We start from the raw sequence: 26,842 nt of genomic DNA, 5'->3' as shown, positions 1-26,842 counted from the left end.
ACGGTAAGACTGCTGTCTTTATTTTTAGTAAAGTAATGGGGAAAACAGTCTTTACTAGAGAAGGGCCACGTCGCGGTCGCACCCTAGGAATTTTCTTCTACGCGAGCAGCACATCCACCATCTTGGCGCCCTGGGCGGCTTTCTGCGCAAGCGCGTCTCGGCATGTCTGCTGGGCGGGGCCGCGAGGCTTGTGACGCAGCTGCGCGCGTGGGGTGAGGGGTGACCGTCGTGCGCCCAGCCCACCCTCTTCCGCTGTAGCTGTAGGAATGGAAACATCTGGCCCACGTGCCGGAAGCCAGCTTGAGGCGACGACGGCGCACCACTCAGCGTCCTACTGCGCTGAGCCCCTGCTGGTGTCATCGCGAGACAAGCTCGCCGAAATGGCCGCTTCCAGTCAAGGTAAGGGCGGGCGCGCGCGCCGCCGGCGCCGCGGGGAGCCGCCTTCCTGGGCTCCAGAAGGGGAAGGGCTCTGCGTCTGCCAGTCCCGGCAGAGATCCCCATGGAGCTTAAGCGGCACGGGGGCGGAAAGCGCGCCCAGGGCTCACCCCCGGCCCAGCCGCTCCCAGGCTCCGGCCAAGGTCAGGCGCCAGACTGGGGCCGAACTGCCCCGGGGTATTGTCTCCAGTCTAGCTCGCTCAGCCTTCCGGCGCCGCCCCCAGCAGCCTAAGCCCGGAGACGTTCCGTTCCTGTTCTCGGAAGCGCTCCGGCACCTTGAGCCGAACGTGGCTTCTTTGTCCGTTTCGACGTTCATCTCAGACAGCTGGCAAGCGTCTTTCTGTGTGCAAGGCGCCTGCCTCCATTTGCGTTATTGATGGTTTTGAAAGAGTAGTACACATGGGATGATACTTTGAAATAGTCTTTTATGGAGTCCGCGTAGTCAAAGGAAGATTCTCTGTAAAATCGTACGCAGTGGAGCACGTCTTTAAGTCATGCTTTTTCCCCTACTTTTAATGTTTCAGGTTATATTCATTTCAGTACTAGCTCACAAGATCCGATTGCTAAACAGGGCCATCATCGAAAATTTGATCACATAAACTTAAAATTACATAAATTGTGTTAAAAACAAAGGCAGTGAAAATACTCCGACCATATCACTTCCTTATTATTTACTACTTTTTACTGTTATCTGTGCTCTTCACGTTATTTACATCTGTTGTGTCTATGTGGTGGAAATGACACAGTGTGGTGCGCAACAGTGCATCTCTTCCCAGCTCTGCGTTCAGTGATGTCACGCTCACGGTGAGTGAGTGCACTGTGGAAATTGGTATACACTGCAAATCATCACGTCCTCTCCCCTCCCCAAGCCGGTTGTTAAACATTTACCAGCACAACACTAAATTTAGGTGACTCTAAGGGGTTGGAATGTACAATATCATTATTTTCCTGCAGAGCAGACTGCCCTCATTCACTTAAAATGTATAGGTTGTGGGGCTGGCCCCGTGGCTTAGCGGTTAAGTGCGCGCGCTCCGCTGCTGGCGGCCCGGGTTCGGATCCCGGGCGCGCACCAACGCACCGCTTCTCCGGCCATGCTGAGGCCGCGTCCCACATACAGCAACTAGAAGGATGTGCAGCTGTGACATACAACTATCTACTGGGGCTTTGGGGGGAAAATAAATAAATAAAATTATAAAAAAAAATATATAGGGGCCAGCCCGGTGGCGCAAGCGGTTGGGTGCGCGCTCTCCGCTGCGGCGGCCCGGGGTTCGCTGGTTCGGATCCCGGGCGCGCACCGACGCACTGCTTGGTAAGCCATGCTGTGGCGGCGTCCCATATAAAGTGGAGGAAGATGGGCACCGATGTTAGCCCAGGGCCGTCTTCCTCAGCGAAGAAAAAGAGGAGGATTGGCGGATGTTAGCTCAGGGCTGATCTCCTCACAAAAAAAAAAATATATATATATATAGGTTGATCAGATATTTGCACCTAGGAAATTGTTGTGAGAAATTTTGAGGTTGATATGATGAATTTCAATCTTTATCATATGATACTGTGATCACTGGTTTCCTAGCAAGGCTAGTGACTTACTTTTGTTTACATAGTGCTTAGCAATGTTTGTTGAATGACCAAATGAAGTTGGGTGAACTGTATGTCTCTGATTGGATCCCCCTTTTGACTGGAGTTCCCTATTGAGATAAGGGGCTTGGTAAAATTACATTCAAACAAAACTCAAAACTCATTGTTATTTTCAGTGATATTCTTTAACCCAGGGAGGAAGTTTCTTCTTCAACACAGCAGTCATATTTTGTTGTTACATTAGAAGAAAATTTTTCATTTAACTACTTGTGAGGCCATATAAGGCCCAGTTCTTCAAACATCCATGTTTTGGTTCTGCTAAATTGGGATCTATGATCCATCTTGAATGAATGAATTCTTGAATTATATTTTGTGTATGGTGTAAGGTAGGGATTGAGGTTCTTTTTTTTTTTTTAGTACAGATATCTAGTAGTTCTAACACAATTTGTGGAAAACACTGACTTTCCCTGTTAAATTACCTTGGTGTCATGTTATTGAAAATCAGATGACTATATGTGTAGATTTACTTCTGGACTCTGTATTTTCTTCCATTGATATATTTGTGTATCGTTAGGTCAGTTTTACACTGTGTCAAATATGGTAGCTTTATAAATCTTGAAATTTGGTAGCTGTATTCTACCATAGCTTTATAAGAAGTCTTGAAATTCCTTGAACTTTGTTTCCCAAAATTGTTTTGGCCACTTGTGGCACATTGTATCTCCTAAATGATTGCAGCAATATTCCATTCCACATGCTCTTTTTTCAGTGTAACTTGGACACTCCTCCCACTGAGTAATGGAGTCTATATTCCCTCTTGAATCTGAGTGGGAGTTTGTAACTGCTCCAACAGAATTCAGTGGAAGTAACACTGCATGGCTTCTGAGGCTTGGTCTTAAATGGTAATATAGCTTCCGCCTAGCCCTCAAGCTCCCTTCCACAGTCCCTCCCTCCTTTGGGACAGGCACCCATGAACCTAGCCACCATGCTATAAGGAAGCCCAAACTAACCCACATAGAGAGGCAGCCTGTATGTGTGAATCTAGTAGATGATTCCAGACCCCTGCCAGTAAGTCTTCCAGCTGAAGCCTCAGACATCATGGAGCAGAGATGAGCTGTAATGCTGTATCCTGTCTGAGCTCCTGATCCACAGAATCTGAGACCATAATAAATGATTGTTTTGCTCCATGAAATTTTGGGGTAATTTGTTGTATAGCAGTAGTAACTGGAACATTATTCTGGGTCCTTTGCACCTCCATATAAATTTTAGAACCAGCTTGTCAATTTCTAGATAAAAACCTACTTTTTGATTGGGATTGCATTGAGTCTATAGATCAGTATGGAAAGAAGGAACATCTTAAAAATGTTGAGTCTTGCAAAACTTAGATATGGTGTATATCTCTATTCATTTAGGTCATCTTCAGTTTCTCTCTGCAGTGTTTTGTCATTTACAGTGTAGAGATCTTGTGCATCTTTCATTAAATTTATCCCTCTGTTATCTTTCCACAGAAAGGGATTCGACATTTTGTTAACTTTTTCCCTTCTTAGGCAAATTGCTTAACCTCTGAATCTCCATTTCTTAGTTATAAAATGGGGTTAATAAATAGTACCTTGTTTTGTACCTACTTTGTTCTGTGAACTTAATTAAATATACATGTTTATTGCTTAGTACATTGCCTAGTAAATAGTAAGAGCTCAAACATTACCTCTTATCTTTATTATCACTGGAGATCCAAATAATACTGAGAATTTCTGAATTTGTGGGTTACTGAATAGTATTGAGTTACTCCTGAAAACGAAAGGCAAATGAAGAAAATCCATTTCATTTAGGATGCATTTATTAAGTACTACTAGCAGTGTTTCCTGGGTCCTTTTGGTTGTTTTTGAATTTGAGAGGAAAAACTAGAGTACAATTGTAAATTGTCTAGGTTTTTTTCCTCTAAGACAGATAGTATTTTCAGTCTGATTTTCAAAAATTGCTAGTCAGAATTTCAAAGTTAATTTACTATTTAAAATAGAATAATATTTAGAGGTTCTTATTATAACTATCTCTGTTTCCTTAAACATCTCTTAATTTAGGAATGGTAGTGATTTATTGTAAAAGTAACTGTTTTCTTATTCAGTATCTTAATTCTTCTAGGAAACTTTGAGGGAAATTTTGAGTCATTGGACCTTGCAGAATTTGCTAAAAAGCAGCCATGGTGGCGCAAGCTGTTCGGGCAAGAATCTGGGCCTTCAGCCGAAAAGTATAGTGTGGCCACCCAGCTGTTAATTGGAGGCGTCACTGGATGGTAAGTGATGTGAAAGATGTCCAGCGTCTTTTTTTTGCAGGATTTAGTATTGTGGTTATAGGAACCATCTCCTTTAACAAGTGAAAACACATTGACTTTTGTGAAGTTGATCACTTAATGTATAGTGTTCGGCTAAATATCATGTTAAAGTGCTGTTTAATGGTTACACCTAGTACTTACTACATTCCAGGTACTATTTTAAGTATTTATATAGATACCTCATTTTCTTCTCACAACAACTCTGAAATTGGTATTGTTATTATTTATCCTCATTTTTTCCAGTTTTATTGAGAAATAACTGACATACATCACTGTATAAGTTTAAGGTATACAGCATAATGGTTTGATTTACATATGTTGTGAAATGATTACCACAATAGGTTTAGTTAACATCCATCATCTCATATAGATACAATAGGAAGTAAAGAAAAAAAATTCTCCTTATGATGAGAACTCTTAGGATCTACTCTTTTAACACCTTTCCTACATAGCATACAGCAGTGTTAGCTATAGTCATCATGTTGTACATTACATCCCTAGTACTTATGTATCTTATAACTGGAAGTTTGTACCTTTTGACTACCTTCCTCCAATTCCCCCACCCCCACCTCCCCACCCTCGCCTCTGGTAACCACAATTCTGATCTCTTTTTCTATGATTTTGCGTTTTTTTAATTAGATTCCATATATAAATGAGATCATACAGTATTTGTCTTTTTCTGAGTTAACTTAGCATAATGCCCTCAAGGTCCATCCATGCTGTTGCAAATAGCACGATTTCATCTTTTTTTTTATGGCTGAATAATATTCTATTGTATTTATATACCACAACTACTTTATCCATTCATCCGTTGACGGACACTTAGGTTGTTTCCATGTCTTGGCTATTGTAAATAATGCTGCTATGAACATGGGGGTGCAGGTAACTCTTTGAGATCCTGATTTAATTTCCTTCAGATATATTCCCAGAAGTGGAATTGCTGGATCCTATGGTAGTTCTATTTTTCATTTTTTGAGAAACCTCCATACTGTTTTCCTTAGTGGCTGCACCAATTTACAATCCCACCAGCAGTGCACAAGAGTTCCCTTTTCTCCACATTGAGAAGTGGAGAATATAAAAATATAAAATAAAAAAATATTTTAAGGGGCCAGCCCCGTGGCACAAGTGGTTAAGTGCACGCACTCCGCTTCGGCAGCCCAGGGTTCTCGGGTTCAGATCCCTGGCGCGCACCGATGTACTGCTTGTCATGCTATGCTGTGGTGGCATCCCATATAAAGTAGTGGAAGATGGGCACAGATGTTAGCTAAGGGCCAATGTTCCTCGGCAAAAAAGAGGAGGATCAGCATCGAATGTTTGCTCAGGGCTGATCTTTCTCACCAAAAAATATATATATATATATTTGTATAGAAATATCATTTTCTTCTCACAACAACCCTGAAATTGTTACTGTTATTATCTGTCCTCATTTTACAGAAACTAAGGTTCAGCAGGGTTCACTTACCCAGGGCCACAGAGCTAGTAAGTGGTAGAATAAGGAACCAGCCACTTATTAGCTCTGTCAGATGATAACTTCCTTAATGTGACACAGCTTATGGCTTCATTTGTAATAAATTCAGAAACTTTTAATAGCAAATTTAGTAATTGAATATGAAATCTATCAATCTTATAAGCTCTACTTTTTACATTTGAAAATTTTTATTGCACAATATAACACAAATATAGAACAGTGCATGTAATACGTGTACATTTTAAGGAATACAAATAGAGTGAACACCTATGTAACAACCACTCAGGTTAAAAAAATGTGGCTAGTACCCCAAACACTCTAGAGATAAATGCTGTCCTGGCTGTTATACATTATTTCCTTGCTTTTCTTTGTAGTTTTAACTCCAATTCTGTCACTAAATAATATACTGTAGTTTACCTGGTTTTGAACTTTAAATAAATGCAATCATGTGTATTTGAGTCTTACTTCTTTTGCTCAGCCTGATGTTTTGTATATTCAATCATGTATGGGGCCGGCCCCGTGGCTTAGCGGTTAAGTGCGCACGCTCAGCTGCTGGCGGCCCGGGTTCGGATCCTGGGCGCGCACTGATGCACTGCTTCTCCGGCCATGCTGAGACCACGTCCCACATACAGCAACTAGAAGGATGTGCAGCTATGACATACAACTATCTACAGGGGCTTTGGGGGTAAATAAATAAATAAAAATTAAAAAAAAAAAAATCATGTATGTAGTTGTAGTTTCTTCCTTTTCATTCATATTTAGAATTCCATTGTATGAATATACCAGAGTATATTTATCCAGTTGATGACTGACATTTGTGTTGTTTCAGTTTTTGACTAATATAAACAATGCTGATATGAACACTCGTGTACACATTTCTGTAGGGTCTATACCTGGGAGTTGAATTGCTAGGTCATGGAGTATAAGTACCTTCAGCTTTCCTACATAATGTCAAACTGTTTTCCAAAAGCGGTTGTAACAGTTTACCCTCCCAACAACAATGATTGAGTGAGTGTTCCTGATGCTCTACAGTCTTGTCAGCACTTGATATTGCCAGACTGTTAAATTTTTGGCAGTCTGATAGATAGTGGTATCTCACATGGTTTTCATTTACATTTCCCTGAGTAGTGGTGAAATTGAATAACTTTTACATACGTTTGTGGAGCATTTGGATCTCCTCTTTGATGAAGTCCCATTCTAATCTTCTGTAATTTGTCCATTAAGTTGTCATTCTTTTTCTTATTCAGTTATAAGAGATCTTTATGTTTTCGGAATGAGTCCTGTGTTGGTTGTATGTATTGCAGATGTTTTCACTCATTCTGCATTCTGTGATTGTCTTTTCATTTGCCTTTTGGTATCTTTTGATGAACTGATCTTATTTTTAATATAGTCAGTTTTACCGATCTTTCCCTAAATTGTTAGTAATTTTTGTGTCCTCATTAAGTAATCTTTGCCTACCCCATGTGCTAGTACTTTATTGTTTTACCTTTTACATTTAGATTTATAAATCCACCTGGAATTGTTTTTTGTGCTTAGTGTGTGGTAGATTCTGCTGTTTATTCCATGTGGAATAACCAGTTGTCCCAACTCAGTTTATTGCAAAAGCTATCCTTTCCCCACTACTCCACTGCACCACCTCTGCCATATGTCTGGCGTCCATGTGTGTGTGTGTGTGTGTGTGTCTGTCTGCCATCTTGTTCTTCAGGAACTTCTTGGCTATTCTCTTTATTTCTTATTTTTTTGACAGTTTAATAAAAAAATTGGCATATCATCAGCTGCACCTATTTAAGGTATACAGTTTGATAAGTTTTGACATGTACACACCCATAAATCATCACCACAATTAAGATGATGAACATATCCATCACTCTAAAAGTTTCTTTATACCTCTTTATGATCCCACCCTCCTCCTTTTCATGCCCTCACCGACCACTGATCTGCTTTCTATCACTATAGATTACTTTGTGTCTTCTAGAATTATATATAAATGGAATTATACAGTATATATTCTTTTTTTCTGACTTCTTTCTTTCACTTAGCATGCTGATTTTGAGGTTCATCTGTGATTTTCTCTTTATCAGCAGTTCCTTCCTTTTTATTGCTGGGTAGTGTTCCATTGTATGGATGAACCAGTTTATCCGTTCACCTTTGATGGATATTGGTTTATTTCTACTTTTTAGCTAAAACTACTATGAATATTTGTGTACAAGTCTTTGTATGAACATATGCTTTCATTTCTTTTGGGTAAATACCTAGGAATAGTATGGCTGGGTCAAATAGTAGGTAAATGTTTTAACTAGTTAAGAACCTGCCACACAGTTAAAAGTACCTTTACTATACTTGCATCTCCACCAGCAACGTATGAGGGTTCCAGTTTCTCCACATCCTCACTAACACTTGGCATAATGTCTTTTTGATTATAGCCATCGTAGTGGATGTGAAGTGATATCTCCTTGTGGTTTTAATTTTCATGTTCCAGTGACTAGTGATGTTGAGCATCTTTTCATGGGCTTATTTTTGCCATCCATGTATCTTTGGTGAAGTATCTGTTCAGATCTTTTCTCCATATTTTTATTGGGATGCTGGTTTTCTCTCATTACTGAGTTGTAAGAATTCTTTATATATACCAGATACAAGTCTTATATCAGATATGTGATTTGGAAATATATTCTTCTACTTTATAGCTTCTTCTCATCCTAACAGTGTCTTTCAAAGAGCAGAAGTTCTTAATCTTGAAATGTAATTTATCAAGTTTTTCTTTTATCGCTCTAGCTTTTGGTGTCATATCTGAGAATATTTGCCTAACTCAGGGTCACCAAGATTTCTTCTATGTTTTCTTCTAGACCATATATAAGTTTAGATTTTTTATTTAGGTCTGTGATCCATTTTGATTTACTTTTTGTATATGTTGTAAGGTAGGAATCCAAGCTCTTTTTTTGCATATGGATATGTAATTGTGCCCACACAATTTGTTGAAAAGACTATAATTCTCTACACTGAATTACCTTTGCACCTGTGTCAAAAATCAGTTGACTATTATGTCTGTAATGTTTCTGAACTCTTTGTTAAATTGATTTGTACATCTTGGTGCCAATATCACACTGTCTTGATTACTATAACTTTATTTATTTTTTTCCCCTTTTTCTCCCCAAAGCCCCAGTAGATAGTTGTATGTCATAGCTGCACATCCTTCCAGTTGCTGTATGTGGCACGCGGCCTCAGCATGGCTGGAGAAGCGGTGCGTTGGTGCGCGCCCGGGATCCGAACCGGGGCCGCCAGCAGCAGAGCGCACGCACCCAACCGCTAAGCCACGGGGCCAGCCCCACTATAACTTTATAATAAGTCATAAAATCAGGTAGTGTAAATCTTACAACTTTGTTCTTTTTCAAAGTTGATTTGACTGTTCTAGGTACTTAGCATTTTCATATGAATTTTAGAATCAGCTTGCTGCCAGTTTCTACAAAAAGTCTGATGAGATTTTGACTGGGATTATATTGATCCATAAATCTGGTTTATCTCTCCTTTTGTTTAGGTTTCTTTTAATTTCCCTCAGCAATGCTTTGTAGGTCTTGCACATCTCATATCAGATTTATCCCTAAGTATTTCATATTTTTGATGCTATTGTAAATGCTATTATTTTAAAATTTCAATTTCTCATTGTTCATTGCTTATATATAGAAATGCAATTGATTTTTGTATATTGATCTTGTATACTGCAATCTTGTCAAAGTCACTTATTAGTTTGCAGAGTTTGGGGATCACTAAGACCACCCTCATGTTTGATAATTCCCTGGGAGGATTCACAGAACTCACTGAGAACTGGTATACTCATGGTTACGATTTTTTACAGCAAAAGGATACATATTAAAATCAGCCAAGGGAAGAGGCACTTTCTTTGTTTTCTTTTGTATCAAATATGTATATAAATATGTATATTATATATATATGTATGTATAATATAAATATGTATATTATATATATGTGTCTATATAATTTTTATTGAGGTGAAATTCATATAACATAGAACTAACATTTTAAAGTGTATGATTTAGTGGAATTTAGTACATGCACAGTGTCATTCAACCATCACCTCTGTCTAGTTCCAGAACATTTTCCTCACCCAGAAATAAAACCCCATACCCACTGAGCAGTTACTACCTTTTCTCCCCTTCCCCCAGCCCCTGGCAACCACCAGTCTCCTTTTTGTCTCTATGGATTTGCCTAGTCTGGACATTTCATATAAATAGAATCATATAATATGTGACCTTGTGCATCTGGCTTCCACTGGCCCTAAGTCCGTTACATGAAGCCATTAACTGACATTTTTCAACTAAAATTGTTTAATCAGTGATAAATGCAAACAACTGGATCATTACCTAGCCTTTATTTCTCCCATTTTTCTTGGTAGAATTGTAAATTAATGATAAAGACTCTTAATCATTAATTCTTAAATCTGATCATAAGCCTAGCATAATGCTTTTTGATGTTCATCCATGTGGTAGTGTGTATCAGACATGTCGTTTAAAGCCATGAAACTAGATGGGAACATCTAGGAAGTGAGTACATGTAGAGAAAAGAGGTCCCAGGACTGAGCCTTGGGGCAATTCAACATTTAGAGGTCAGGAAGATGAAAAATCAATGAAAGAGTCTGAGAGGAACAGCCAGTGAGGAATGAGGAAAACCAAGAAAGAATGGTATTCCAGAGCAAAAAAGTTATTTTAAGAAGAGTAATTGAGGGCCGGCCCCGTGGCTTAGCAGTTAAGTGCTCACGCTCCGCTGCTGGCGGCCCGGGTTCGGATCCCGGGTGCGCACCGACGCATCACTTCTCTGGCCATGCTGAGGCTGCATCCCACATACAGCAACTAGAAGAATGTGCAACTATGACATACACCTATCTACTGGGGCTTTGGGGGAAAATAAATAAAAATTAAAAAAAAAAAATAATCGACTGTGTCAAAGCTGCTGATAGGTCAAGTGAGATGAAGGCTGTGAAGTGAACATTAGCATTTGGTAAGGTCGAGATCGTTGGTAACCTTCATAAGAATGGTTTCCTTGATTTCATGGGACAAAAGCCTACTTGGAGTGGGTTTGGGAGAATGGGTGGCAGGGTCAGATGGAGACAGCAAGTATAGATAACCCCGTGAGTAGTTTTGCTGTAAAGGGGAGCAGAGAAAAGGGAAGGTGGCTGGAGAAGAATGGGAGTTTAGGGAGGACATTTTCAATGATGGTTAATAATTTTAGCATTTTAGTGTACAGTAATGAACAGAATGAAATCCCTACCCTCATGGAGCAGAGTTGCAGAAGGGAGATAGGCAATAATAATGAAACAAATCAAATAATTAGATTAAATTGGCTGCTAGATTTAGCCCATCAGATAGCAGATGAACATTTCATTCAGCATATTCCCCTGCCTTTTCATCTGTTTCTTCCATGTTTTCATATTGTTCACAATGTTACCACGTCCTCCTACGCATTCAGGGCAGAATCCTGTTCCTTATCCCTTGCAACCACCCTGTCTTCAAGCTCAGGCATATTTTATTTGTTTCACAGGCAGTTCTCAGGGCTGCCCCCTCCTTGCGGTCTCTCCCATACAACCTCAGTTCAGTCTGCCAGCATCTCTCCTCCAGATTGCTACTGCAGGCTCCCAACTGGAGTCTCTGCCTTGATCCATCATCTACACGGTAGCCAGAGTCATCTTTTAAAAATGCAACCTGGGAGTTTTAAGGGATTTGCTCAAGACCACAAAATCAGTAAGTGGTAGAGCCAAGATTTGACTCAGGGTCTTTCTGAGTTCAGAGCCTCTGCTGTTTACTTACACCATGCTCCCTCTGGGGGCTGGCTTTATGTATGGAGTAGGAAGGAGCTGGATCATGTCAAGGTAAGTAGGATCTCAACATTATTAGAAGTGCATGTTTGTGCATATCTGACAGCCTGTCAACTTGTCTGATGTTGGTTTGGTTTTTGTAGGTGCACGGGTTTCATATTCCAGAAGGTTGGGAAGTTGGCTGCAACAGCTGTGGGAGGTGGATTTTTTCTCCTTCAGGTCTGTATGTGAAATATTCCTAGAAGTTTGGAAATTCCACTTGCCCATTAGGAATGTGGTGTGAGGAGCTGTAATCTAGATAGTCCTGGCGTCTTACACTAGAATAGCCTTTGCTCTTGTTTTCATGTACTATTTGAACTGCTAGTGACCATTTGAGTCAAACTTCATCAATTACTAGTCATCATTTTTAACATGGGGACATACTTACATATTCCTTATCATTGCTCCCTTACAGGGTTTTTAAGACCAGTTGAAATATTAAGCAAATGTGATTTCAAAAATACAAAGTGTGATACAAGTGCCCCGTGATATGATTTATTCTTATACACTAATATAGCCAGCTTTGATCCCAGAGTAGTTGATGAGAAGTGAGGGCAAAATGACAGTACAGGTAGATGTCCTCTATTGTCTCCTTGACCTGAAGTTTATTTCGGAACCTCTGTGTGCTAGGATGCTCTGTAGCATTGGTTTGCAAATTTGACTCCACATTGGAATCACCTGGGAGTTTTAAAAAGCACTGATGCTTGGGGTCTACCCAGCCCCCTGCCTGATTTCATAGGTGGTAGGCATGCTTGCACACTGGAATATTTTTAAACTCCTGAGGTGATTCTAATGTGCAGAACAGTTTGAGAACCGGTGCTCTGTAGAAGCCATAATTTGTTGAATTGTGCCAAAATTTCTGAATTCACAGCCCTTTGTCGCCTCCCACAGTTGGCATCCCTCATTTTACCAAGGTAAATTCTACATTAGAACCGCAGTTGGAGTGAGTTTCCCAGATGGGTGGGTTAGAAATTAAATGTGTGGAAGAAGGAGGCTAGTGACTGACTGGCTGGCTTACCAGGCAGGTGATGGCTGGAGCAAGATGAGCAGAGGACTGAGGTGGGTCTGGGCGTCTCTCTGTCTCTCTCACCTCCTCCCCCACATTTCCTCCCTTTCCTCGCTCTCCATAGTCTCATAGCTCCTCCACATGGTCCCTCTACATGGGCTAGTTTAAACTTTCTCATACCACTGTTGCCTCAGGGCTCCAAGCACAAGTCTTCCAGAAACATGGTGAAAGTTGCACCTCGTTTTCTGCCCTAGCCTCTTAGTCCTTCAGGCGGAAGTGCAGTGACAGCTCTGTTGCTGCTAGATCCACAGTCCTGCTCTATCCCTGTGGTTTCTGCTACACCCTGCCCTAAAGTTTGTAAATATCTTAATATTGCTTTGAAATGTCTTAATCTGAGCATACCTCTGTTTCTTTTTGGGCCCTGACTGGCAGAAGTAATTGGTATTGGAAGTATCTCCAGGAAAGTCCCTCAAAGTGGGTGGGATATTCAAGGAATGCAGGGATGCTTCCTTGCTGGGGGGGCATGGGCATGGGGAGTCTGGTATGCACTCATGTTGTCTGTCATCAGAGGGATGAGGGTGGGGAAGTAGGCATGATGTTGAGAGATCAGGGGTTATGGTTTGAAGTAAGGATCCAATTTCTTTTATACTGATAATTGTCCCAGCAACATTTAGTGAACAAGTCTTCCTTTTCCCAATATTTGTAGTGTTGCCTCTATCATATATCATATATCAAAATATGTGTGGATCTGATTCTAGTTTCTCTATTCTGTTCCACTGGTCAACTTCCTGCTTTTACTAAGCCTTGATAGTTGGTAAGATAAGTTCCTCCACATATTCTTCAGGAGTATTGTGGCTGCTTTTGCTTGTCCGTCTAAATTTTAGAATAGGCTTGTCAATTACTTTCAAAAATTCTCTTGAAATTTTGATTCGTATTGCATGGGAACCGTATGGTAAATTTGGGAATTAATATATTTTATGATACTAAGTCATCTGTCTGTAAACGTGGGCTTTCTTTCTATTTGTTTAAGTCTTCTTTAATGTCTGTGCATAGACTTTTATTATTTTCGTCCATATAGATCTTGTACATCTGTGGTTCGATTTTATTGCTAGGTACCTTAGAGCTTTAGTCACTCTTGTGGCTTTCCTTGGTCACTTGCTCTCAGCCCTAAGGCTGTCTCCCAGTTGGACTGAGAATGATACAACTAATGATGTGGAACATCTTTTCATGTGCTTATTTGCTATCCAAATATCCTTTTAGGTGAAGTGTCTATTTAGGTCTTTTGCCCATTTTTAAATTGGGTTGTCTGTTTCTGTACTTTTTATTCTGTCTCATTAATCTGTGTGCCTGTCCCTTCTGTAATATCACACTGTCTTGATTGCTGTAGCATAGTAAATCTTAAAATAAGGTGGTGTGATTCCTCTAACTCTGTTCTTGTTCAAGATTGTTTTGGCTGTTCTAGTTGCTTTGCCTTTCCATATACATTTTAGAACTAGCTTGTTTATATGTCTATAAACTGTTCTCCTGGGATTGGTGTTTCAGTAACTCTATAGCTCAGTCTGGAGAGAATTGGACATCATTTCTGCATTGAGTTTTCCACTCCATGTACACAGCCTGTCCCTCCATTTATTTGGGTCATCTTTGGGTTCTTTCTACAGCATTTTGTAGTTTTCAGCATACAGATACCATATGATTTTTGTTTAGATTTATACCCAGTATTTAATTATTTTGCAGCTATTGTAAATCATAGTTTTATTTCCATTTCCAGTTGTTCAAATTGCTAGCATATACAAATACAATTGATTTTGTGTATTGATCTTGTATTCTGCAACCTTGGTAAACTCCCTTTTTAGGTTTAGGAGCTTTTGTTTGTTTGTTGTTGGATTCTTTGAGATTATGTAGACAAACATGGCTATGAATAGCGACAGTTGGACACTTTCCTTTCTGATCTGGATGCCTCTTCGATCCTTGTCTTGCCTTGTTGTGCTCACTACGACTTCATTTCTAGTATGGTGTTGAATAGGAGTGGAGAGAGTAGACAGCTTTGCCTTGTTCTTAACATTGAGTGAAAGCATTCAATCTTTCACCCATAAGTACAATGTTAGCTTTAGGTTTCTTTGTCGATGCTCTTTATCAAGTTGAGGAAGTTCCGCCTCTATTTCTGTTTTTCTGGGAGTTTTTATCATGAATGCGTGTTGAATTTTGTCAGATGTTTTTGAATCCTGCCTTGAGTCTAGGCCAGGTGGCACTGGAGGAAAAACAGGAAACACATGAGCCGTCAAGTAGCTGTTCCATGTCTCCTGTCCTGTGGGAGGGTCAGGGTGGAGTAAAGGAGTTGGAACTTTGGTTTTGCACACAATTTTTGAGATCCAACTATGTTGCTGCTATAAGTAGTTTGTTCTTTTTAGGACTGAGTAATATCCTGTTGTGTAAACATGGTACAGTTTGTTTATCCATTCACATGTGGATGGACATTTGGGTTATTTCCAGTTATTGACGACTGTTACAAGTAAAGCTACTATGACAAGAGCTGCCATTCTGGATGGCATAATGGCACATGCAGTGGCAGTGTTGGTAGGTAATGCCAAATTGCTCTATTAAAAGGCTGCCAGTTAAAACTCTCAGTAAAAGTAGTAAGAGTGTCTCTTTCCCCACATCCTTCCCGACATTGGATATTTTCAATTTCTTAATTCCCTCCGGTCTGATAAAAAATTATAGTATCTCATTAATTTTAATTTGAATTTCCTTAATGTTTGTTTATTATATATATCGCAAATATTTTCTCCAGCCTGGTTTGGGTGACTGATTACTTGGTGGTGCCATTAACTGAAATAGAGACTAGAGGAAGAGCCACAATGCAGGAGGAGACTACAGAGAGGAGAAGAGTTGCAGTTTTAAGTATTTTGAGATATCCAGGTGGATATGACTTATCAAAAATTTGGTGGGGAGATTTCATCTTGATGGAGGATTGATTGATGGGCTGTAATCAGAGGCTCCATTCTTTGGATAACAGTAATCCATCAGAAAACTACATACTTGAATCACTTTTATCCTGTTCACACATTCTTGGTGAAATCGTTTGCACTGAGTTTTCGTGTTGTGCCTGCTGTCTTTACCAAGGGAAGTAGGCATATTCTGTAGGGATATTTGGATGTGCTTCTCCCAGTACCCCTTGTATGAAGTCGCTCATGAGAAATCTCTGTGGGGCCATGTGCTAGAAGACTTCTCTCAGAGAACCAGTGATTACTACCTGACAGCCTTGCTCTGTTCACATTGTCAAGAAACTCAGACTTATGTTGGCTGTAAGGTCTGTTTCTTCACCTTACATCTTGACTTCCAATTCTGATTTTCATTTTACCATTTTATTTTTTTAAGCTAACTTAACAACTTTGTAGAGAGGGGTAAGAGAATAAATAAAGTAAAAGAGTTACCAGCAATCATTCAAGGCCAGTCTGTTGATTTCCAGCATCAGGCATAGGGCCTTGCACATAGGGTGGATGCTGAATAGATGTTGAGTGAATGTGATTGTCATACAAATAACTGGATGACAACTGTCTCCAAAAATGGAAAATTAGAAGGATTTTTGATAATGTACTTCAGTGATTCATCCTGACAAAAAGAAGTAACAAGCTTGTGTTTCTTATTTCTTTCTGTCGTTGTTGAAACTATAGCTTGCAAACCATACTGGGTACATCAAAGTTGACTGGCAGCGAGTAGAGAAGGACATGAAGAAAGCCAAGGAACAGCTGAAGATCCGTAAGAGCAACCATATACCTACGGAGGTCAAAAGCAAAGCAGAGGAGGTGAGACTTTTTTGTTCACATGAGTGCAGTGTGTGAATGGTGCAGACGATTTTGTGTGTACACAAATGGAGTAGACACACCAATATGTCAGCCTTGGATGGAAGATCTTCACCTCGGAGGCGTTTTTTTAACACTGGGTAATTGAAATGTTTGGTGACCTTTATCAGTGAGTGAGAGTACAAAGTGATACGTGCACATCTGTGGATCAGTCGTCCCTTGAACTAGTTCTTGTAGGGATGGAGGTAGCACAGCAAGTGGGGAGGATAATAAGGAGGTAGATTGTATCACCAATATGATCATTTCAAGTCATATTTTGTCTCCATGCACACACATCTCTGAAACGTCCTTACTTGTTCTACACATAACTAGCAGCAATGTGTAGCCCAGGGGTTGGCAAACTTTTTTTGTAAAGGGACAGATGGTAAATATTTTCAGCTTTGCAGGCCATGTGGTCTCTGTCACAACTACTAAAGTCTACTGTGTAGTGTGAAAATAGCCATAAATGATATGTACACAAGTGGGTGTGGCTGTATTGCAATGAAGCTTTATTTAAAAACAGGCGGCTGGCTAGATTTGGCCCCGGGATGTACTTTGCTAACCCCTGGTCTAATGCATAAAACCAGGTTAGGTTACATTGGCTGGCACTGGAGGGACAGGAGAAGTCCTTCCTTTTTAAAAGGATGTATTTTGCTACTTCTTTATTACCTTTAGAAATATGTCAAATGTCCCAAAGAAGTAAGAGCACTGAACTGGAGAGAAATAAACCAGGATCAAGATATCAAGAAGGTGCCTGACACCTTCCATAGCCTGGAGTAACAGTGCTCTGCATTCACAGAGAAGGGACAGAATGAATGTAGAGGAGGGATTTAGAGTTAAATTGAAATAGGCCTTGTCCTTGAGGCACTCACACTGTAGTAGCAGTGACAGAAAAAAGTTATCTAATCAAAGAGAATAGGTGGTAGTAGGTGAACTTAGATTGAACATGTCAGATTAAACACATGCATTTATCTCTACTTCCTTCTGAAATATTTCTAACTGATGATAACAACAACAACAACAAAAAAAACGCTAAACTCACAAGGACCAAGATGTTAGGACAGGAATACCAGTAGACAAAAAATGCCAGCAAATTGTTGGAAGGTGGAAAGCAGAGAGATGAGTGGTAAATGACTTACCAGACCAGAAAAATCCTGAACAGAGAACTCTGCGTTGCCAGGTACGTGGTGACAGTCTCTAAGGTGGCGAGTGGTTGGCTGAAGCTGGTCCTTAACCCAGAATGGAAAGTGGCATCTGTCGGGACTCAGGAGCACAGATAGTCGCTCCCCCTTCCTTCCCTCCTTTCATCCCTTCTTCTAAAGCTCAAGATTATGAAAGTTACACTTTTTTCATTTCACCAAAACTTTATTATTCTAATGTTTACAAAAGTAATACATGATTGTTGAAAACTTCTTTAATGATACAAGAAATACATATAGTGATATAGGAAGTGTATATAGTAAAAGTATAATATTAATGCTTGATTAGAACCAACTGTTGACTCACAGAGGGAACGTCTTATAAACTAACCAAAAGATTTGGAATTGTTTCATTCCACAAATTTTTGTATTCCTGTTCATAGCCTGGCACTGTTATAGGTCCCAGGAATAGTGGCTGGTTCTCCTGCTCAGAGCTCGTGGTCTTATTTGGGAAGCAGGAAATGAAGATGTTAAGTTCAGTATTTAGGGGGCCGGCCCAGTGGCGCAAGCGGTTAAGTGCGCGTGCTCCACTGCAGCGGCCTGGGGTTCACCGGTTCGGATCCCGGGTGCGCACTGACGCACTACTTGGCAAGCCATGCTGTGGCGGCGTCCCATATAAAGTAGAGGAAGATGGGCATGGATGTTAGCCCAGGGCCAGTCTTCCTCAGCAGAAAGAGGAGGATTGGTAGATGTTAGCTCAGGGCCGATCTTCCTCACCCCCCCAAAAAAAAGTTCAGTATTTAGCAGCAAGAAAGTCATCAGAGACTTCAGTGAGAATAGTTTTAGTGGGGTGGTAGAGTTGAAAGCCAACTGTAGCAAGTTGAGGAATGAGTAGGAAGTAAGAAAGTAAGGATAATGAACAAAAGCAATTTTTTTGGGAAGTTGTATGATTTTTTTCATTCCCTCTGGTGGCAGATGACAAAAGACAATGCCTCAAGTAGGGAAATGTGGGGTCCAGTCGAGTCAGGGAGAGGAGTGGAAGTGACACAGTGGGAGTGAGGAAGCTAGAGAGTCCCAGGAGGCTGGAATAGTAGAGTGGAAAAGGTCAGGGGAAGATCAGGGTATGAGTGGCTTAAATGGTTGGGAGGTGAAGTTGCTGTAGTTGAGTTCAAGAAATGATTAGCTCAGGATAGTGGATGTGGTGTCCTTATGAACACTTTCTAAGGTAGTGGTTGTACTTGGGAGAAAGAGGGAGTCTGACTCATTTACCAAAGTTCTCTCTGAAATGGAGATTGATAGAGCACAGACATGGGAGCCGCAGATGAGTGGGAACTTTTACGGGACGTGGGAAGCTTTGGGAATTTAAGAATAGGACGTCACCAGTTAATCATCCTCTGATATAGTGAAGTGTGAGATTGAGAATTCGTAGCATCTACTTGAGAGGAGGTCTCAGAGGGGGATGAGTGGATAGATGGGAAGACAGACAGATGGACAGGATGAATGGATGGAGAGGTTTGGAGGAGAGACTTCAGAGTGAGCAGCCTCCATTAAAGAGGAGGTGCTGAAGAGAATGGAGGGAGTGAAATTGGAACCGGGGAAAATGGCTTCTGTAACCAGTTTGTTGAATGAAGCTTTACTCTTTCCCCATAACTATCCACGTGAGCCTCTGTCCTTCCCTGTTCCTGCATGAACTACTCTCGGGTGGATTTCTTACCTCTCTAAACAGCATTACTAAAGACAGGATCTAAGGAGTTGCCCTTGACTTCTCCTCCTCATCTGCCATATGGCCATTCATCTGGTCACAAAGTCCTGTCTCAAAAACATCTCTTGAATTTGATCACTGTGCACAAGCACCCCTGCCACCCCCTTGATCCAAAGACCCATCATCTCACCTCCTGATCTTTGTCCTGCTTCCTCTCAGGCTCCCTATAGTCTTATTCTCCCCACAGCAGCCAGTGGTCATTTTCACGTTAGTCCATTCATGGATTCCATTGCCCCTTGAGTAAAGTACAAACTACTTAACAGGTGAGGGGATTGTCATTGTTAAGATTGCATAGGTAATACAGATGATTCCTAATAATAATATCCTTAGCAAAATAACCCATTGTGCTACCTTTTGTTCTTAGGTGGTGTCATTTGTGAAGAAGAATGTTCTAGTGACTGGTGGATTTTTTGGAGGCTTTCTGCTCGGCATGGCATCCTAAGGAGGACAACTTCACTTCCATTATTCCTGGTTTTTCCAACCAGCAGCCTCTTCACTCCATCATTAGGACATCAGTCTTTCCTCCTCCTCCTCTTAGCCTATGCCTTTCTCCCTGCTGTGGCATATCTGAATGGCTTCTATAGGCATCTGTTGGTACAAGTTGGTACAGCCCTACTGTGAGCTTGACGGCGATGGAAGAGACAACAGACACTAGCTCTTCTCCCAGCACACTCCCCAGTTGACTAATCTGTAGGTCGGCAAGAATGTTCTTTTCCCTCTACATAAGATACCAGAGCATGGTGCAAGGTGGCTCACCATGGAGGATGAGTGGATCCTCAAAGGTTGTCCCAAACTTGATTTGGAAAAGAAATAACAAGCACATAGATAGATACCTTATTATGTGCTGCATGGAAAGAGACTGAATACATTTGCCTTTAAATGTGAAAGATTTTGGTATCTTAGTGTCTACTTGCTTTATTAGTTGGTTTTAGATTATGGAAAGAGAGCTGTTTATACCTGATATAATTATCCTGACAAAAATGGAAGCATAAGCACTGTAATTAAATCTGAATATGGAATGAACTTGTGCTGAATATGGGATAAAAGGTATCTATATGCTGCACTGAAGGTATTGTGTTTAGTAGGAAGTTCATTATGGAAACAACCAATAGATACATCATTGGATGGTCAGACTTAGTGAATCGTTTAGAGGCATTAAGATATCTGGGGATGTTTTCCACCATATAGGATAATGCATTTCTTGGCTATTTCCAAAGAGTTTTTTAATGGGAAAATAAGCGTTTTTAGGTGGAAGAGGGAAGATGCTCTTGGATTTTTATTTCATAGAAAAGGTTTGAAGCTTCGAAATGTGAAGTATTCTTTACCTCTTGTCAAAACATTAGGAGTAACCATAGCTCCTCTGTGCCAATTCTACTATTTCTTTATCCAGTTAGTATGAAATATATAACATTTGAACCAGAGTTTTAAAGAGGTAGAATTCCAGGTATTCAGAATTGAGAACAGTAGCACAGGGGCCAGCCCTGTGGCTTGGCGGTTAAGTGCGCGTGCTCTGCTACTGACGGCCTGGGTTCGGATCCCGGGCGCCCACTGACACACCGCTTGTCCGGCCATGCTGAAGTAGCGTCCCACATACAGCAACTAGAGGATGTGCAACTATGACATACAACTATCTACTGGGGCTTTGGGAGAAAAAGGGGAAAAAAAGGAGGAGGATTGGCAATAGATGTTAGCTCAGAGCCGGTCTTCCTCAGCAAAAAGAGGAAGATTGGCATGGATGTTAGCTCAGGGCTGATCTTCCTCAAAAAAAAAAAAAAACAGTAGCATGTGTGAAATAAATTATTTCCATCATCAAATGTAATCTGCTGTCTCATGATGACCCCAACTCTATTCTTTAAAATAAAAGTTTATACACACGCACACACACTTAGAATCTTAGCACATTTTGCTGTAATGGCCTGTTACCATGCCTGCGACCCCATCTAGAGTATCTGCTTCTGGAGGGCATGGTTTGTGTCTTCATCATTATACCTATGGAGCTGAGCACTTAATAGGTACTCAGTATTTGTTGAATAAATGAATGATGACCTCATAGGAAGGCGTCTGGAAAAGGGACTGATCCAAAGAATTATTTGAGACTTTGAGTTCTGAGATTGCAGAAAACTTGGGATTCTTAAATTTGTGGGTGATCCCTTGTAAAATGTATGTTTTTGAGGCCTTCCTTTTAAAATGTTTGTCTTTTAATTTATCTTGGGAATGATGCCTTGAATTGGGAAATTGTAGCTACAAGTGGATGTGTGCAACTTTTTGGAATTCATCCATGTGCGTTTTTCTCCTTATATTACAATAGTATTTTCAGGCAACGTAAGTTATTTTGCTTGCAGTATGTATGAATCATCCCGAAATCATAATGGTATGAACCTCTTTGTTGCATGTTTTTGTGCAAGAACTTAATCTTTTTTCACTTTTTATTATGGAAACTTTCAAATATATGCAAAAGTAGAGAAAATAGTACAGTGATCCCCATGTATCCATCACACACCCTCAATGATCATCAAATTATAGCTTATTTTGAAATAAATACCAAATGTATCATTTTATCATATTTCAGTATATATCTCTAAAAGGTAAGAACTCTTTAAAAATCATAAATACCCTATTATCATGCCAAAACATTAATAATAATTCTTTAATATCAAATATCCGGTCAGTGTTCAAAATTTCCTCAGTGTTTTACATTTGGTTTGTTTTAATCAAAATCCATGAGGTCCACATTGCATTCGGCTAATGTGACTCACCCAGACCATTGGAATGGTGACTGCAAAGCCTAATTGAAGTGCCCTGTGCCCCTTTGGGTTGCATGTAGGGGTAAGTGGCCACTGAATGCCTCTCAAGTGGAGTGGGGTTGCCTTTTGTCCATCTATTTTCCCTGTGATTATTGGTGATGACAACAAAGATTAGGGCTGGGCTAAGCCTCTTTGAGTGGATTGTAATAGATGATAGACTGAAATAAGATCTATAGGTCCCTCCTGAAGTTTATTCCCAGCTGGCTGCTTCTGGGACCCTGAGGGGCATGGTTGAGGTCAGTATTGCAGGTTGGCCTCATCCTGCTGATAGGAGAATGGCCTTGAATTCTGCCCTCTGAGTGTGTACTGTCTGTACAGTCTCCAGCAGCTTCACTTTGAACTTGTTCGGGATTTCGGCGCCCCCTGCAGGAGGGGATGTGGTAACACTGCACTCGGGGCTTGACGCGTAGTTTGGTCCGGATTGGGAGAATCTCTGAGTTGTCGGTACCACCACATAACACATCCGCACCTGGTGCCTGGAGAGTCTGCGAGGCTTTTCTCCCCTTTGGTTTGTTGCACGGGGGCCCATACCGCCCCGTCCCAATGCACCCTGCGGTGTCCTTTCTGTCCCCTCCCAGGCCACCGCGGCTCAGCCTAGTGTCTTCACCACTCTGGGCCACCCTTTAACCCAGCGTCCCTCCCGCGACAGGATAGGACCCGGTAGGATGGAGACTTGGAACCTGATACAGTAGAGCTGTAATGCTTGAGTCCCTTCTCCCTGAAATTCACTCTAGTGTCAGAGGAGGCTGGGGGGGCGGGGCGGATCCAGGGGTGCTTTCGCTTTATGGCTGCTGCCCGCTCGGGCTCAACAAGTAGGCTTCAATGTTTTCAGTCTCCTTAAGGCTCTGTAACCTCATTGCTGACACTGTTTGAGCTCGGGAGTACCCCGCCTGAGCAGCCCCATTGTCATGAGTGTCATTGTCATTGTGACAGGAAGTGATTAAAGATGGAGGACAGTGTTGGAGCCCAGGGCAGGCCACCCCAAAATATCCTATAATGGCATATTATTTTGAATTAAAGTTACTTGAGAAGCAAAAGGGCATCTGATCCTCCTGTCTCTGTTCCCCCTGAAAGCAGGAAATAAATCTCCCATGTCAGAGGTGCTCTCCCTGCATCCTTATCACCAGAGCTGGGGAATTCAGAGCCAAGAAGCCTATATAAACAGACTGCTAATTTTACTACCTCAAGTCTAAACTCTGCTTAAATTCCTCACTAATTATGTACCTCAAACCTAAGTTTCTTTGTCCTGTCATTCCTCACAAATTTATTGCTTCTTTATGTAAAAGATATATATACTGCCTGCTTTGTTCACTCTCCAAGCATCATTTCCATGATTTTCCCATGCACAAGTAATTAAATGGGGTTTTTCTCCTATTAATCTGGTTTTCTGTCAATTTTATTATTAGTCCAGCCATTAGAACAAAAGAAGGGTAGAAGAGGGAATTTCCCCCCTCCCTAACAACAGTATTCCAGAAAGAATGAATCTTAGATAATTCTAGCTAACTTACTCTTGGGGTAGGTGCTTGTGCTTTCAAAATGCAGTTACTGCGTAGTTAACTGTTGTAAGAATGTTCTCGCCATCATCCTTTTGTTTGACATTTGCCGGACATATGGGCGTGACTAATGGTTGGGCTCTTATTTGAAACTTCTACTTTTGTATAATTTGGGAAAATACAGTAAATCTCTTGTTGAAAAAAATGGTATAAGGATGGATTTGAAATTTCTGAGTATAATTAATGTTTCATGATCATCTCAGTTTCTTCTCTGAGGGAAGCTCACTTAAGGCCAGCTTTCAATACTATAGGCAAAATTAGACTGCTGCCCTCTGCTTCCTCCAACTTATCAGCTTTGTTTCTTTGTCATGAAGTCCAGGTATGGGGCCTTCTTAATCACTAATACAGTGGTAATGTGGTCTCTTGGAGAATTGGGCAGAAAATATATCTTATTCTGGACCTGATTTCCCAGAAGTCATATGGTGTCACTTACGTTTGTGATCTTTGATTCTTAAGGAATCATGAATTTTAAAAGCACTACTTTTCTAAAGAAAACTGACAGTGTTGCACTTTTTTCACATTTTTATAAAACTTGTCAAGTCAGCTTATTGACTCACCAAAACTGTCTACCTGTCTGAATTTTAAACGGTAAGAAATGCCATTAGGATTATTGAGAGCAGTGGTTCTCATCCTTGCTTGCACATGGGGATCACCTGTGGAATTTCGCAAACTACTGACACCTGGCTCTCATCCTAGAGACTTTGATTTCACTGGTCTGGGGTCCCGTGGGAGCAGCCTGAGCTTTTGTGTGTGTGTGTGTGTGCGTGCGTGTGTGAGGAAGATCAGCCCTGAGCTAACATCCATGCCAATCCTCTTTTTGCTGAGGAAGACCGGCCCTGAGCTAACATGTATTGCCAATCCTCCTCCTTTTTTCTTTTTCCCCTTTTTCTCCCCAAAGCCCCAGTAGATAGTTGTATGTCATAGTTGCACATCCTTCTAGTTGCTGTATGTGGGACACAGCCTCAGCATGGCTGGAGAAGCGGTGCGTCGGTGCGCGCCCGGGATCCGAACCCCGGGCCGCCAGTAGCGGAGCACGCGCACTTAACCGCTAAGCCACGGGGTCGGCCCCAGCCTGAGTTTTTAACATGCCTTGGATGTTTCTAATGAACAGCCAAGGTTGAGAACCACTGAAGTACAGAGTTGGAAGCTGGTGCTAATAAAATTATAGTTCTGCTGTTAACAAGTGACTACTTAACAGGCCTTTAATACCTTTTAAATAAAGTGCCATACAACTTCAGATGCCTTCTTGATACCGAACATGAATGTAATATTACAGTTTATTAAATGTTATAGGAATCGTGTGGAGTGGATGCAGGGAAGGGCGTTGTCACATCGAAGCATAATGGCAGAGCAGGGGCTTTTGTCATCAGTGGATGCTAAAGCTATTGGGTGAAAGGTTGTGGCGTATTGGGATATTTGTAACGTGCCAAAATATCACCCCACAAATGACTTACTGATTACAAAGGGAAAACTACCTTTCCAGCAGAGAGGTCTGTCAGTCACTAGTTAACCAAGTGATCAAACTTAGCATCACTGATAGCCCACTTACAGGGTTTTTAGTCTCTAAAATGGAGCATGAGATCATAGTTCTCACCTTCCCAGTTCTTCCCTGAAGACTGTGATTCAGTGCTAATCGTGGTCCCTAACACATAAAAAACAGTAAATGTTAAGCTTCTCCAATGGCTGTTTTATTTTTCTGTATGTCATAATAGCCAAGAAGAATAAGATTTAAATCAATGTCTGCCAATAGATGTTGACTTAAACTGAGACAGGACTGAGTTTAAAGATAGGAAGGAACAATTGATTTGAAGCTTTAAAAGCCCAAATAAAGTAGTATACCTTAGGAAAAAATTTTAAAAGTCTGAAACTTGACTAGTTAACTCAATAAAAATAATGTAATAAAGCACAGGAAAGCAATCTTTGAGCATGTAGTGATTCCTTATGTAAATCCTAGCACCACTATCAATTGATAATTTTAAATGTGATTTAGATTTCTATATGATGTAAACATAGTTGTAAAATGTTTTATTGTGTTACTATTAAGAGTTCATTTAAATGATTTCATGAGAATGTAGCACTGTTACCCTGGTTTGTTGATCGAATATCTCTATGGCAGCATTTCTCCAAGTCTCTCTGGAGAATGTTCGCCCTGAGAGATGCTGTCTGCAAAATGGGTTCACTAGGTACATTTTGGCAAGTACTCCATACAATAGTCCCTTCCAAAGAATCATAATTCACGTTAGCATATGAAAAGCTCTGAAGTCTTACAGAAAAGAAACCTGTTTACGTGTGTCTAGCCTAGCATTCCCCAAACTTATCTGACCATAGAAGTCTTTTTTTCCCCGTTATAGCAATTCCTAGAAACACTTTGGGGAATGCTGCTTTAAAGAACAGTTAGTCTCAAAAAATAATGGTATTTGAACATCAGAGACTATCTTAGTCCCTTCGTGGCAATGTAGGCTTTTTCTAGCATGCTGGAAAAGGCAAGGAAGGACCCTCCCTGTTATGGACTGAATGTTTGTCTTCCCCAAAATTCATATGTTGAAATCCTAACCCCCAAAGTGATGGTATTAGGCGGTGGGGCCTTTGGGAGGTGATTAATTCATGGGTGTGGAGCCCTGGTGAATGGAATTAGTGCCCTTATGAAGGAGATTTCAGAGAGATCCTTGCCGCTTCCACTGTGTGAGGACATGGTGAGAAGATATCTCTCTATGAACTAGGAAGTAGGCTCTCACCAGACACCTGGTGTCTTCATCTCGGACTTCCAGGCTCCAGAACTGTGAGAAATAAATGTCTGTGGTTTATAAGCCACCCCATCTGTGATGTTTTCTTATAGCAGTCCGAATGGACTAAGAGAGGGATGTAACAATGTTTCTGCTCTTGCTTAGAAAAATCATCTGTTTTTTTCTTTTTTTGGGGGGGGGGTGTGGAGCAATGGTGTTCTAGCACCTATTTGAGGAAAGCAAATGGCCTGTTCGATACTGTCCACCCACCACCACGTATGAAGTCACTGACAACTGCCAACAGGCTGCCTTCAGCAGCCTTGTATTAACATCATCAGGATCTGCAGTA

The 26,842-nt window shown here is 40.9% G+C and overlaps 1 protein-coding gene across 1 annotated transcript; it reads left to right on the top strand.

Moving 5' to 3' along the window:
• Positions 1 to 243: 243 nt before the first annotated feature.
• Positions 244 to 21,966, top strand: FUNDC2 (FUN14 domain containing 2). Its single transcript, XM_058535048.1, has 5 exons — positions 244 to 399; positions 4,147 to 4,297; positions 11,772 to 11,847; positions 16,345 to 16,476; positions 19,778 to 21,966. Exons 1-5 carry the CDS (start codon positions 267 to 269, stop codon positions 19,853 to 19,855), a joined length of 570 nt encoding a protein of 189 aa, XP_058391031.1. The 5' UTR covers positions 244 to 266; the 3' UTR covers positions 19,856 to 21,966.
• The last annotated feature ends 4,876 nt before the right edge of the window (positions 21,967 to 26,842 follow it).

The sequence above is a fragment of the Diceros bicornis genome, chromosome X (assembly GCF_020826845.1).
Source record: "Diceros bicornis minor isolate mBicDic1 chromosome X, mDicBic1.mat.cur, whole genome shotgun sequence".
Taxonomy (NCBI): Eukaryota; Metazoa; Chordata; class Mammalia; order Perissodactyla; family Rhinocerotidae; genus Diceros; species Diceros bicornis.
This window is presented reverse-complemented; position numbering and strand designations above follow the sequence as displayed.